This window comes from Clupea harengus, chromosome 2, assembly GCF_900700415.2.
Source record: "Clupea harengus chromosome 2, Ch_v2.0.2, whole genome shotgun sequence".
In the NCBI taxonomy this organism is placed as follows: Eukaryota; Metazoa; Chordata; class Actinopteri; order Clupeiformes; family Clupeidae; genus Clupea; species Clupea harengus.
In genome coordinates, this window is record NC_045153.1 from 30198026 (window position 1) to 30213861 (window position 15836).

Here is a 15836-nt window from a genome sequence, read left to right on the forward strand (position 1 = left end):
ACTTCGAGCTGTTCTCTGCCTGGAGTTTGCAACTGCAGTTTTACCTCACCTCTTGGGGTTATAGGCCCCCATCTTTGTAGAGCACCTTGCCGTTGTTAATAGTTTTTTATAAAAAAAATTAAATAAAAAAGTAATTGAATTACAAAAAATGATTGATCAGAAGAAAGGCTCAGACTAATATTTGCTAATTGACTGATGCATTATATTTCAAATACTGCATACACTATCCAATATTATGTATAATCCTCTTCTTACTAAGATTACCTTCCTTTCATCTTCAATGAGGGGATAGTTCTATAAACCTATAACATAGAATGACATTCAGCACTTCATCCTGAGGCACTCTGCAAGTGGTTTCATAAATCACACCTATCTGAGCACGGAGAGCGTTTGGTACGCTCGAACTTGTTGCTTTGAAATGGAATGAGAGAATTAGTTTATTTCCTTCTCTCTTTCTCTCCGCCCAGTGAACGCCTCCCCTCGTTCTGATTTATTTCACACCCCCAGCACACCCATCCAAGCGCTCTCAGGGCCACCATTGTTACGGGGTGAAGGGGCTTTTATTTGAGGAGAAATCGCTCATCTCCGAGCAGGGCTTTGCCTTAATGCAGATCTTCATTAAACTTCAGACCTGGTGCAGGGCTCTGGAGCACCGCGCCTTTTCTCTCTTTCTTTCTGTCGCTCTTTCTCTCTTTCTTTCTTTCTGTCGCTCTTTCTTTCTTTCTTTCTTGATGGGAATTGAATTTGATACTGCATTGTTGCCTGTGTGGGTGCTGACAAAGGCCTGTGTTCCTTCCTGTGTTTGTGTACAATTGAAGAGACCCAATTAAATAATTTGGTACAATAAAGCAGAACAAAAGACTACGAGGGCTTAAAGTGAGGGTTCCTGCATTTGCATTCTACCTTTTTTCTGTATCATGTTAATTAATTTGCTTTGAAACCATAGGGGAGAGGACAATGGGAGGCCGCCGAGCTCATTCCACCCAATGTTGAAAACGCTTTAATATTCAGACGATGTGCTAAATCAACATTTTACAATGGAATATGCTTTGTGTTTCTCAGGAGCATAGATAACACTGTCAGTCGCTGATTAGGAGGGAATTTAAATGGCGCCAGTGTTTATTCAGATTACATTTCATATGTTTGGAAATGGTGTCTGTGGCCTCACAGGCCATTTTGTTTGGAGTTCTTTACCTTCATGGATTTATACATTACATTTATAGATTTTGCCCAAAGCAACATCTGATATGCTCTGTATGTTTATCGCTTAAACGCAGACATACCGTAAATGAGAAATAGTGTGTATCATTATTTAAAATAAATACATCCAAGCACCGGTATATATTATTACACCCTGTAATGTCACCAAACATTAATTTAAGTGGGTAATTGAATTGAGAGGACGGATGCTGGTTTAAATTCCCAGACACAGGCAGAGCCTTGCTGAGCAGAGGCGTTCTTGTTAGCAGGTGAAGTGTGAGCTGCTGGCGACTAGCACATGCTAAGTGCTGTGCAGTGGAGCAGTGGCACATATGGTGCTGTCTGTTTAACCACTGCCGGCTCCTCCACTCGGCCTGCGTAATTGAATGAAATGAGGCATGGAGCTGACGCATTAGCGCTTCCCCAGGAGACAGCCAGGGGAGACGGGATGGCACAGGAGCACCGGGGCTGAGGAGCTGGGCTCGCCTCCTTGCTGCACTGGCAGCTGTTCACACACACATACAGTGCACACACACACACACACACACACACAAAGAGAGGGAGAGAGTCTTGTTCTAAGAAAATCATGCATACAAACTGGCAGATGCTTGAGTACATATAACCTCAAACAAGTGTGTTTTAGCAATAATTACAGTCATTAATTTCAATAATTAGAAATTAGGATTTATAAAGACACTTTCAACTTTAAACACCTTCACTGGTATACAATGGGGCAATTGGTAGGGGTGTGTGCTAGGCTAGTGGCCCGTGTGTATGTATATATGTGTGTGTGTGTGTGTGTGTGTGTGTGTGTGTGTGTGTGTGTGTGTGTGTGTGTTTGTGTTGCCTACTGTAGTGTCTGGCTTGTGGCTGTAGTAATGAGATACTGCCCTGCAGTAGGTTCATCAGCTCATTCCTCTGCCCGGCTCCCCTCATTTATTTGCTGTTTATCCCCCATGCTTGGCCCCCGGGGGCCCGGCCTGTCTGCCCAGAGCACCTGCAGCCCTCCCTGCCACTTGATTTAGGGGCCCAAACGCCGCGCGCCCACTAGATTAAGCTGGACAGTGATCAAACCTTATTTGCACTCTGATTAGACAAACTGCTCCCCGCGCTGACCAGACTGAAGCAATTTCCCCTTTAGTGAGGCTATAGCCGCGGCCGGCGTAAAAATGATTGACGCCCTCGGAGCGAGCGTGTCAGGCCGGCCAGCGGCGAGGGCCACCCAGCAGCGCTCGGGTCCCGCTCATCCGTCTCCCTTATTTACTGCCGCCCATCATTTAGGCAGAGCAGACGCCGCGCTCAATTCTTCTGATAACAATCATATTTCCTTTCCCTAATTCAGTAAACAGAATGCTGCCGTGAAACAGTCACATACATTTGGAGATGCGGTGCGAATGTGTGTGTGTTTTGTGTATATATGTGTCTGTGTGTGTGTGTGTGTGTGTGTGTGTGTGTGTGTGTCTGTGAGCTGGGAAGGATTGGGGATACGGGGTGTCCCTCTGTGAGGCGGTTGATAAGAAGACACAGTAGTAGGATGCTGTTATTTCTCAGACAGTTGGACTCAGTGACAGAGAAATGCAGGGCACATTGCTTGGGAACATCAAGCAACGGTGCTATTTGCAGGGGTGGCTTCTGGATCCCAGGCAAAGATCACACAGGTCACCAGGGATCGGGGAGTAAATGGCTTTGTCCATGCAGGGGTGTGTGAGTGTGGCTGCCACTGACTGACTCAGCACATTAATGAGCTGCTCACTGACCGATCTTATCCTATAAGCTCTGTCAAATGAAAGCAAATGGACCCGGAGGAAAAGAGAAATATCCTTTACCCAGGCAGCAAGCACTGTCAGAATGATTGAACTTAAAGCGGGGTAGCATGCTATTTTTGCCTCCATTCATGCAACACTAGAAATTACACTCATATTTAATGTACCACTTTTATCAAACATACTTAGCCCTCAAAACATGATGTTGTCTGCACCACAAAAACATGCTAATTCACGCTAAAATGTAGGCAATTTAGTAACGCTATTTAGCCGAACATAAAGATATTACTTGAGATATGAGAAAGTGTATTATACAGAATAAAGGCGGCAAATATATGAAAAGCCGCACAAAACAGAGTCTCAAAAGTGAGACACGCACCAACAAACCTTAAAGCAAAAGATATTCTCAGCAACCTTCACAATCATTGTGTTTGGGGGACTAAGGTCACATGATTCATTTTGACCACATATTTTGCCAGAGAATTCAGTGTTTGAGAATATCACAAAGCCTGTTCTTACTACCATACCATCAGAAGATATTAAAAGTTGACACAGCAGACTCAAGTCTGAATAGGTCTATACTCTACAGGTAAGGTCTCTCTTCTTTCAGTGAAAGAAAAAGATGGACTAGAGAAACATTAATGGACCTGTTTTCTGATCTGTGGCTCACCTTGATCTCTTCACACAGTGTGCAGGGGAGTCCCATAGTTCTCCAGTATGTGTTTTTTCACTGCATACTTGATTCAAGGCCCATCTCGAATAAGCGAGAGCTCACATGAGAAAGAGAGAGGAGAGGAGCAGGGACACATAATGGTGGAGGTGCATCATTGTGTGGGAAATGTATAAACAGCTGAAAAGAATGGAGTGCAATGTTCATAATGGAATCCGAAAGCTTTCATTTTTGTTCTCATTGTCTCCCTCTTCCTTTTCTAAACAACCTTCCTTTCCACAGCTATCAATGCAAAGTTCTTTGAGAGAAAATGAAGTGCATTCATGCTGCATGAAAGGGGCTTTTAAAGTTGAGTACAGCTCTGACAAAAGGGAAGGTAGAGCTTGCGGAGGCCTGAGAATGACTCAATGTTTATAACCTCACCGAGCACAACCCAAGGAGGCTTAAAATCGAAGGTACCTAGTGCCTGATGAAAATTCATATATTTGATGTTCCTCTTTAAAGAAAATAAATAAAATGGCAATTTATTTAAAGAGATAAATGTATGTGGCAAAAACTGTTATAAATGTGTGATTACTCAGTACTGTAAGGGATGTTTTGAAAATTACAGGTTTTAAAGAAGGGGGGGGGGGGGGGGGGTTAAAGCTGTACTCCTCCTTCTTAGTTCTGTTGTTTTGTACACCAGACATGATTGCCGTGTAAATGGGTTGACAACGATACAACTGAAAAAAGTGGCTTTTCCGAGGATTGCACCTTAGCGCGTGATTTCTATTGATTAGCCGCTTCAAAAAGATATGCATCGTGGAGAGAAATGTACATTTGTGGTACGGCACAAAAAAACATTTGTCTTCGCTGACAGCCCCCGGCACCTCCCAGACCCCCCTCCCCGGTTGCCCCTCCTACTCTACCCCCCGCACATCATTTTGCTAACCGGTTCTCAAAGCTTTTCCTTAGCTGACCATGCATCAGCCTCCCCGAGCTGATAAATGGGCCCCTTTGAATTGATGGCAGGCTCAGGGAAAAAAAAAGAGATAATCCTAGATAATGTGGACACAGTTTTCATTTCTTGTCACCCAATTAAACTGCAATTATCGCAAGTGCAAGAGAATAGAGAAATGGGAAGAATGGTCAAAGAATGACCGTGGCTCCCCGGGACTCCTTCTAGCAGACACATTAGCCCAGATTTGCCCCATTCTTAGAAAAGAGACCATTCCTTGCACTTGGCACTGCACAACAAGAGGCAGGCCAGCTGCAAGCAGGGGCTCAGAGGAGAATGCCCTTACAACTCCTCTCCGATGCCTCAAAGCACTCGGGGGGGAAGAGGAAAAAAAGCCCATAATGTATACAGGTTGTCCCTTCTCTCTAGCAATATGGCATTTGGCTGGGTGCTTTTGTGTCTTTTTTATTGTAAGGGAGGACTTTGGGTTTAAAAGCCTCAATAGCACTGGTGGATTTGTAGTTTTATGATGTAAATGTGAGGGACACATCACAGAGTGGGACAATGGGGAGTATAATATGAGTCCCTTGTCATCTGTGCACTGCAAGTGACTGATCAATGTGGGTACCCCGGAGGGGAGAAGCCAGGGGATCTCCAGCCTGCCGTGAGTTTAACGCCGAAGCCCCAAATCTGCTTTGACTCTCAGCCTCTGTGGCCAGGCAGCTTACTGAGAGACTCAGTGGCTCCCGCTGTAAAAAAAAAGCAGCTTCCTTTAACTACTGTTTATCTCCTTAGCACTTAATAGCACTCTACATGCAAGGTAAAAGCAGTAAATAAATGTCCTTTGTAATTACAACTCGTAATTATCAGCCCGGGTGATTTATGGATTAGTGTATTGATTTGACTTAACCCTCGGCAGGGGACAAATGGGAGCCTTGGGAGTCTTTGGGATCATTCTGTCCAGTTGTAGGGACCGTCCAGGGAGCTCCAGTGGTGCTGTTCTGCTACTCTGGGTATCACTGTCAACGGTCTTCAAGGATATCCCACAGGATGGAGGTCTGGCTCTTGATGGAAGGCGCCTTTGAGGTGGCTAGCGGTTCGGGGGTGTGACGCTGCACGGCTGTTGACAGTTGCCTAACATGAAAGCTGCGACGGAGAGCCGAAATAAAGGGAGCGTGCATAATGACCTCATGCCAATCTGCCATGCTGCTTTGATGTCTCAGAATTTCTCAATGAACTAGTTCTCGTCACTCCCCAAAAGTACTAGACACACTTTGCGAGTGTATTTTTCATGGTAAGTAGTAAAAATCGGTCTACAAATAATATTGGTACTATTTCTACTGAAAGACTGCAGTATAAACAACCTATGGTGTACTACAGTCTGGTCTGTTATTGGAGTGGAGGGAGATGTAATCCTTAAGCAACTCCAATGTATAAGTTATAGATGTGTAATCAATGCATAAGTTATGGATGTGTAATCAATGCATAAGTTATAGATGTGTAATCAATTGGGATGTGGGCTCAGCTTGCTATGGCAGTAATGTTGGCCTGATTATGGAGAGGAGAATATTGAGTGTGAGCAGGATCAATAAGTCCCATAACTGTCCTATGGGCTGGGCATGAATAATGGGGTTGATTGGGCAACCTGAGAGAGGCTTGTGAGAGGGTGGCCCCCTCCACTGGGGTGTCCATCAAATAATTAGATCACCCCAGACAGCCTGTGTCACTGCCCCCTTCAAAAGAGAGGTGCTGACATGACAGAGGTCCTCACATTGATCATGGTGTCATTTAAGCTCGTGCTGTCGTTTAACACCACACACACACACACACTCCCTCTCTCTCTCTCCCTCTCTCTCTCTCTCTCTCATGCATGCATGCAAACTTGACAAATGCACACTCACTCACTCACTCTTTCCCTCTGCCTCTATCCTTTGCACACAACAACTCATTTGGAATTCAATTGGTGTGAAGACAAATGGGCAGCTTGGTATCTCCTTCTAATTGTTCCATGTCTGCTTGTTTCAGGTGTTGTGCTTTTTCGATCCTATGGTTCATCCAGTTGAACATACCTCACCTTGATATTTGAAGTAGTCTGGGATTTTTCTAACCATTATAGGGTTGACTGGTTGCCAATGACAGTCTATATCTGTTTACCAACAGCTCAGACACACTACTTACCCTGAAATGAGTTGTTTTGTCACTCTTCCCGTTTGAGACACTGCCATTATAATAGGTTTACCTTGACAGATCTGACATTCAACTGCTACAATGAGCCATCTGCGGGATCACTGTTATTTCAATCCATTGAAAAGCAGAATGTTTTTTTTTCTCTCCCTCTTTCTCAATGACATGCTTATTATCCTAGTCACTCAATCCCCTCAAATAAGATTGATTTCCCTTTTCAGCCCGCATTGGAGTGCTTCAGCTGGGAGGCATCAGGACCATGGGAACGCTAGTTTGGGTTCTAATGCATTTCCACAATTCCTCATTTTGAGGGAGACCACAATCACCTTCCCTGTTCCCTTGACATTGTGATGGACAAATGGCCGGGAAGGACACAACAAACAAAGACACTTAAAGCTGCAGAAGGGCTAGAAAGAGACGCCTGTAATGGCTGAGAGTTAGAACTAAGGAGACTAAGGAACTGGGCATCTCTCGAGCTGCACACAGACTTCGATTCTCCCACACTTATGTTGATGTGTTCAATTTTCTTTTGTTAAGAGCACATTCTATCACTCTGAAATGTAGAGCTAATGACAGAAAGGTTTATTCACAGAGGTCATGGCTATCACGGTTTATGACAGAAGATGGAAGATAAAGCGGTAGCTTTCATGTCACAAAGGTAACTACTCAAGACAGTTGACTGTTGGATTCTCCCAGGTTAAGCTCAAATTACAAAGTTAATGAAAGTCAAATCGTTGAAAGACTTGTTTGCACTCTCAACCTTTAAAGAGTAGGGCAACAAGTGCTCTGTCTGTCTGTGTGCCACAGTGAATGTGATGTATGTGATGTATGTGAGGTTGTCACTGAATAAGTCTTTATTGTGGAAAGGACACAACATGAAAGCCCAACTAACATGACAGGGCAGTGCTGCAGGTTCAAGGAGATTGGATCACTTTCCGTGCGCCAAACGGCGTCAGTTCTGTGTTCACAATGGAGGAGAGAGGCCAGCAGAAGAGCGAGAGACGTCTTTGTGCTGATGAGGGAAAGGGCGGATACAAAATTACCAAGGTGCATCAGTTTCCCCTGATCCCAACTGCAACTATAAATGTATCTGTGAGATGAGCTATCAGGGGCTATGGCACAGGCTTCTCTCTCTCTCTCTCTCTCTCTCTCTCTCTTTCTCTCTCTCTCTCTCTCTCTCTCTCTCTTTCTCCCTCTCTCTCTCTCTCTCTCTCTCTCTTTCCCTCTGTCACTGTGATGAGACAGCAAGACACGGTGTGATAAAACTGATAGAGGGGGGAGCTATCAGGTGGCAGACTGGGTAATTACAACTCTCTATTTGGGCTGTGCAGTGATGCTGGGGTGATAAGTGGGAATAATGAAGAGAAAGGGGAGGCGATAATGTTGTGGCTAAATGCTGGAAAACTAGTGGATGGCAGCAAAAAGTCATCTGTGTGCCTGCCGGGCAGACACCCATCCACTTTGGTGTTTCAAACCCCCGGTGCTCGGGGAGAAACACCAAATACCAGGAACCCAGAATCTCCGTGCCCTCTGGGATACGGCAAAGATCGGAGAGGAGAGAATTCGACTCGACGAATGGCTCTGAAGACCAGGCTGTCATGATCTAGATAGATCTGGTGAGCGGGTGCTATTTTCTAAGCTCGCCTGGAGGTGGGGAGATACTGTTTGATGAAAAGCGTAATGCTTTGACAGATCTCAGTGTTTAGGCAGACGCTGGCCTTATCATCTGTGTTATTCACCTGTCTCCCTCCTACAGCCTCTCTCTCTCTCTCTGGAATGTTCCTTCAAAGGTAGACATTATTCTCTTTTTTAATCTGCCAGTTCTGCTTCTTCAAAAATGATTTGTCCAAAAAATATTATTCAACCTATCACAAACAAGTACATTGAAGATAAGCTACATATGGTGATACGTACAGTCCAAATCAATTTGGCACAAAAGCATTCAGAAGCATTTAGTGGCTCTCTCTACCTTGAAACACTGTAATTTGAGCATGCGTGGGTAATTACACAGGGCCGTGCCGGACCTCACCATAGGAAGACTATTGCAGGTCGAGTGCAGAGCGAGGTAGGGCCTCACTGGGTTAAACTCAAACCAGGCTGCTCAGAGAGCTTATTTAAAACAAGTCTTTCATGCAGATATCTGCTTTTAGATGAGTAAGTGTGTGGGCTCTTTCGCCACACTAAGTTAAATAAGAACAAAAGCCTGCCCTGGGGAACACTACAGATTATATAATTAGAATAATTATAGAGCTGGAGAAGTCAATAGGCCCTTAATGTTCACCCAACAACATGCAAAACTCACATTGAATGCTACTACACAATATTAAAATGGTCGTTGTGGATCTTGCTAATTATGTATTTTCTATTAAAGTCAGTGTGACATATTACATCTAATGAAGTCGGCACTTCATATGCCAACCCCATCATTATATATCCTTTATGCTTCTGGAAACATTTATCTTTAATGTAGGAAGATGTAATATTCTGCAAAATACAAACATCTTTAAATAGTAATCATTGGGATTTTACAGAAGACTTAACTGCTTAAGCGATTGGCGCTATCTGAAATGCAGGGTATGTATTTAGATAAGATAGAGGAGCAAATAGTATTTAATGGATGGCAAATTGACTTTCAATACTGTCTCATTGCAAGAGATCACACAGGGAACATTTTACACCCTGTCTTTAATTAGATTACATTACAGCTAAAGAGAGCTTGCAGCTGTTGGCTTCCCTATCAGGAGTTTATTCTTTAAAAAAAATAAAAACTCAATAATTTTGCCCTCATTTTTGGTGTCAGCCTTCAGTCTGTGCCTTCTTAAGCACAACTTAAATCCCAGTTTGATTTATTTCCAGTGACAAAACCGTTTAAGTTCCACCACCCCAATGCATTGTCTGGAACACTAGAAATACTGTAACTACCTTCCTACTCTATACAACATGCAGCTAAAATACACTGACCAAGTATTCCTTGACTATGTTATATAAGCATTTAAGTCATTAGAAAAATGGTCACGCAAATAGCACTGAGGAAAAATCAAACGCACCAGCCCCAGACAGGCGCATGAATCACTCTTCATATGTGTTACTGAAGGCTCCACATCTCGGCAAGTGGGCTAGAGCGAGCTCCACTGTGTGTGTGTGTGTGTGTGTGTGTGTGTGTGTGTGTGTGTTTGTGTGTGTGTGCCACCTTGGTATGGAATGTCAGCTTGGGTGAGCCCGTGTGCTGGGCGCGGCTCTGTGATCAGAGTGGCAGAGAGAGAGGCAGATGAAGTGTATCATTGAGCCCCTCCCTCGCGCTCCCCTCAATGCCTCCCTGATAATGAGCAAACTTTCATCTACATAAACATACAACAGTCCCGGGGTTTCAAGTAGCTAACAGTGTTTACCCCTCTCAGATCATTGTGCTTCTGTAGAGATGGCTGATACCCAGGGGGGAAACGGAGGGGGAGGCACACAGCACAGCTGAGATAGGGGGACGTCCGAGTCTTGGTGCAAAACAATTTCCTCAGTGGGTTGTTCTTTTCTTTCCCTGATCAGAGGGGCAACATCATGTCAAAACAATGCTGCTGGGAAATGCAGTGCAGTCAGAGGTGAAACGTAAAGTCCCTTTTCTTATCGTGAAAAGACATCTTGAAATTAGCAACAAGAAACTTTGTCATTGTCATTGAGGTGATATTTGGCATGGCTAATGTTTCTGTAATTTGTTGATTTGCTCGACACTATAACTGCGCCCTTGTGACTTGTACCTTATCTCTCTGGTGGGGGATAGGGATGTTGTATTCCTTCTCACTTATTTCAACTGCACTTTATCGCCAGGTAATTCCTCTGCTCCTCTGCCTCCAATCTGAATAATTTAAGGTATGCCTGCATTGGACCACACCTTATTGAAAGGGAGAGAGGGAGGGAGAGAGAGGGGGAGAGAGAGAGAGAAAGAGAGAGAAAGAAATGCCAAGCAGTTATTCTTATCTCAACTCTACTCCCTAATGATTCATCAACTCAGCTATCACCCGATCTCACTTTTATCAACATTCTATCAGTTCAAACATTTGTTTAACAGCAGTGACATTCAATACTCCGTCAAACCTCGTTAGAAAATGTCCTCATAAAGAGTGTGTCCTCGCGTTGGGTAATAATACAGTAATTTAAGGTTCAGATATACAAATACAAACAGTCTTTTGGAAGCTCACACTCTGTTTTGGAGATCTTCACCAAGTACTGGAAAGTGAGATCAGCAGTGATAAAGTGAGTGAAAGACAAAGTGACAAGTTTATGCATAGGCGCAATTTAACCTCTGCTTGTTTATGTAGGCTACTAATAAAAAAAGAAATTCCAATACGGTTTCATCAAATAAATCCCTCGCATCAAAATGAGATGATACTGTATGGGGAGCATCTCTCCCATACAGTACAGTGGTCATCTCTTGTGTACGCGCTCTTACAGGGAGACAGACACGGAGCGCACAAGTGGAACTCATGTCACTCAGCAGCCGGTACTTTTGAAGTACATCACCTCCACCTTATCTTCAGGTTTCCCCTAACGGGGCTACGTTTAAACAATGGATCGGTATTTCAACGCCGAGGGCAGTGTTACCACGACACAATGACACAACATTAATCTGGCTCGATTGCCATAATTAAATGTAAGAATCTATGTTGGACCACATAAAGGAAATGAAACCTTAGCAAACAATGGCTGTAAATGCAGCCTATATGTGACGCGCGTCATTTAGTTGCACCACACCGCTATTCATTGAAAGGTAACTTTCCTTTCGGTAATTGTTCTCATGAATTAACTATGTGTCCAATTATCCAAAGCTTTTGCGTCTTTCTCGTGCAAATCCCTCCCTCTGCTGAATTTATTTTTATGAACTATCGATACCTTTTCAGACTTCTGAGTCAGGTCATATTTTTTTTTAGGATTTACTAAATGTTGTTGAATGGGCCTATGAGGCCACCTAATATTATTTTTAAATGCTGTGTATTGAATTGCATTGTAGTTGCTATAGAAATTGTGGTGATCCATTCTTGTAGCCAATTTTGAATAATTAGCTCTGTTTCCATCGTCTGTCTTTTTGGGAATATGTGAAAATATTTCGGAAGCACATTCTTGAAGGTAATATATTTGACATTTTTATTTACGCACTTATAAAATGTATGGCCATTAAATTAACGCTTTTCTGTTGTTAGATACAGCCTTCTTTTCACCTGCCACTTTAATAATTGTGAACAACAGAAAAGGTGCGGGATGAAGCTACTTAAACATACAATTTGCCCAGCGAGTCCTTCAGATAACTGTAATTGCTTAGTTGAGTATTCGACATCCTAATTTCAGTTGTCGATGCGCTGCCTTCGGGAAAGTCCTTTGATGTCAGAGTGAGGGAGACAATTTAGGAAAATAATTAATTTCTCTCAGTGCGATTAAAGTCACTTGACGCTTTTTGGCGAATCTTATTTGTGGCAAAATGCCTTTACAAAAATGTTAGAAATTAAAGAAGACATTCTTCAGTTCCTATTCTGTCTCTACATTCAATGCCAGCCACAGAAAAGACAGGGACAGTCCTGTAAAAGAAATGAGAGTGCTTCAGGACACATAAACAGAGGGCGAAGGCATTTGGGATGATTTTGTGTAAAGAATGTGAGGATTTGAACTGGGAGCTGGGAAAAATCAGATACCACTATCCTAGCTGCATAGTGTGTGTGTGTGGTCCAAGAAGTCGGGCTACCAGTGCTATCTTGGTTGTAAATACATGTTAGCCAATTCAATTAACTTATATAAAAAATGGATACACATTTTTCATCAAGACATCTCGAATGAAAATTAGAAAGAAACAACAACCTAAACAACTTCACAAGAGTCATGGGTTATATTTTTCTATTTAGGAATTACCCCTGTTATCTGTAAGACAAAACTCATCTAAATATCGCAAAGCCTGACGTAGAAGGATATGAGGGATATTCTACTACATTTGGCTTATTACATCACCGTGCATTAAATTACATGTCCATTTCTGAAGACATGTGTCTATCTTATTTTAGTACATATAAAGTCTACCGCGCGCTGGTCCTAAAATTGTAAAATAATCCTGTTTATTTTTGAAAAATATATATTGTGCAGGTGCCGGAATACAGAGCCTAATATACAATAGGTAAAATACCTTCAATATTTGATTAAAACATATGCCACATCAGTTCTCGATAGTCTAAATATCTCCGTAAACTAAATGGCAACGTAATATTATTAACAACAAAAAATGATGAACTGTTACTGGTTTGTTAAGAACATAATGCCAACTAAGATGTTGTTACTTTCTTTTTGGAGTGTGATACCTTTACTCATGTGATGAGTATGGACATAGCTTACACTATGAGTGGAGCATTTCTGCCTGTCTCTTGTCCTTTCAGCTCTCAGGGTGGGATCTAGTATTAGAGCGGCGCAGCGCTGAGTTTGTCGGACGCAGTGCGCATGCTCACAATCCCTTTCACTACCTGCCACTGAAAACCTTATTTCACATGGGGCAGCTTTGAGTTGTCATCCATTTGCGTGAATGCTGGATTCATACGACCACTGGCCGTTAAAAGACACTGTTGGTTGCCTGGAAAGCAGGAAAACAACACAAGCTAAGAGGAAAGCCAGACGAGCCTTGTGACTGATGTTTCTTTCTGATTTCGGGGGATATTCACGATGTATACGAAAACGTAACTTTTGCCAAGTTAATTTAGAGGGACATCATTACTCCTTTTTTTCTTGAGAGCGGATTGCATCCTTGGAATGAAGAACAGAGACTGAAGTAAGTGAAGAAATACACACGAATTGATTTTCAATTTAACCGGAAACTTCTGCGAACGAGGACAAAGTGTATCGCATGCTATGTGCCAAGCGTTCTCACATTGACTGAATTATTTCTGAAGAGGTTCTGGCTGTGACCAGAGAAAAAATCCTCTGGAGAGGTGAACCAACTGTCGAAGGATATTTACCTCGCAATCTCTACATACCCTTTCCAAATATGTCTAAACCTTTAGATCACGTTAAGCGTCCAATGAATGCCTTCATGGTGTGGTCTAGGGCTCAGCGACGAAAGATGGCTCAAGAAAATCCCAAAATGCACAACTCCGAGATTAGTAAAAGACTGGGCGCGGAGTGGAAACTTCTCACTGAGTCAGAGAAAAGGCCATTTATTGACGAGGCGAAGCGTCTGAGGGCTATGCACATGAAAGAACACCCAGACTACAAATACAGACCAAGGCGGAAGCCAAAGACTTTAATGAAAAAGGACAAGTTTGCTTTCCCCGTGCCCTACAATCTTGGAGAACACGACGCGTTGAAGGTGAGCTGTATGCCCGGTGGATCACTGGTCGACTCCTTAATGAATCACCCCGACAAAGCAGCGGCTGCGGCCGCCGCGGCCGCCGCCAGAGTTTTTTTCAACCCCTCGATGTCAACAAACCCCTACTCATTTTTTGATCTCGGGTCGAAAATGTCAGAGCTCTCACCACCGTTTCATTATGCATCACCGCTCGGGTACCCGGGCGCAACAGCTTTCTCCGGAACAGGAACTGTCGGAAGTGGGGCACACACCCACACTCATCCATCGCCGGGCAACCCGGGCTATATGATTCCCTGTAACTGCACGGCTTGGCCTTCGGCTGGTCTTCAACCACCCTTGGCTTACATTTTACTGCCTGGAATGGGCAAACCTCAGCTCGAACCTTATTCTGCTTACGCGGCTGCGTTATGATAGCTTTGGACTCCAGAGAAGTTTAAATGTGAAAGAATATCATGCAATAGTTATAACGCATGCACAGATCTGTACATGTGATACAGTGCTCGTCGTATCAGATATCACATGTGTGTGTATATTAATTATTACCTTTATGTAAGGTTATGCTTATTTAGAGAACTCTCTAAAATGTAGCCATCACCTGGCAAATCCCAGAGGGAAATTACAGAAGGATGGCGAAATGCAGAGCTGGCGAAGGAGATGGTAGGAGAGCAGTTTGCCCTTATCAATGTGAATACTCGTTTGAAAAGGTACCAGATTTGATTTCTATCTATTGTAGGTGCACCTGTTGGACTAACCTGTTGAGGTCGCATTTCATCTGTCCCCCAAATAATTATGAAGGACACAGGTCTCTCTTTATAATTTGCTGTCATTCCTCATGTGGTCATTTTAAATCTCCAAGTGTGTTCACCAGCTAATGTATTTTAGTTTCGACATCACTGACAACCGTATTGAAACAGCTGTGCTGATCTCCTACCAATCAAAATTGAGCGGACTGTAAATGTGTACAGAAAGAATCCAAAAGTTAATTTACAATCTTTAGTACTCTAGGAATGGAGTTGTCTGGGCTGGTAGAAATTCAGTGTATATTTTTCATTTTTGAATCCTGTTTCATAGATGTATGTGATATTTATTGTTTAGTGAAAGCATTATGGTGACCCTGCTGATTGAACAGAGGACATATCCTGTCTCTCACATTTGCACAGAAACATGAAGTGCATAGAATGTTATTTACTGAAATAAAACGCATCCCTCTCTTGTATAACGTGCCCCAAAAGTGTTAATTAGTTGCTGACCTTTCATTCAGTATACGAAATAATCACCGATATCTGTAAGGTGATTTACTGGCGTTCGTGTACTCAAAATTCGTTTTTACTAACTCTTTATGTACTTGTATGTTATGAGTTTTATTTAACACCACTTACATGTACTTAAAACTTTTAAATCCTATCGTTCACTTGTGGAACGGACGGTTATAATAAAGCGTATGCGGACAAACAGAAAAATCGCTCTGTAGTTCTTGCTGAATTGCTAACAAGATTTGTATCTCCAATGCCCTTGCGTGGTCAGTCCAGGTGAAGTGTAAGGTATCCTCCAAAGGCCGCTTTTGTTCATGGTTTGAATAGAATTACTCGGAAATCTAAAGCAACTCATTGTAATCAAGAGCCAAAAACCTGATTTATCACAACTTTAATCATGAATAGGAAGGAAGATAAAACTGAGTAGTTCTTCTTTTTAAGCCCTCCATGACTAGTGAAAAGGAACCTTTTAGGCCTGCGAACAGGCATTTCTTTGAGCCTC

The 15836-nt window shown here is 42.9% G+C and overlaps 1 protein-coding gene across 1 annotated transcript; it reads left to right on the plus strand.

Annotated features, from left to right (window-relative positions):
- The first annotated feature begins 13166 nt into the window (after positions 1–13166).
- sox21b (SRY-box transcription factor 21b) lies at positions 13167–15541 on the plus strand. Its single transcript, XM_031560389.2, has one exon. The coding sequence runs from the start codon at positions 13761–13763 to the stop codon at positions 14490–14492; it is 732 nt and encodes a 243-aa protein (XP_031416249.1). The 5' UTR covers positions 13167–13760; the 3' UTR covers positions 14493–15541.
- Positions 15542–15836: the final 295 nt, after the last annotated feature.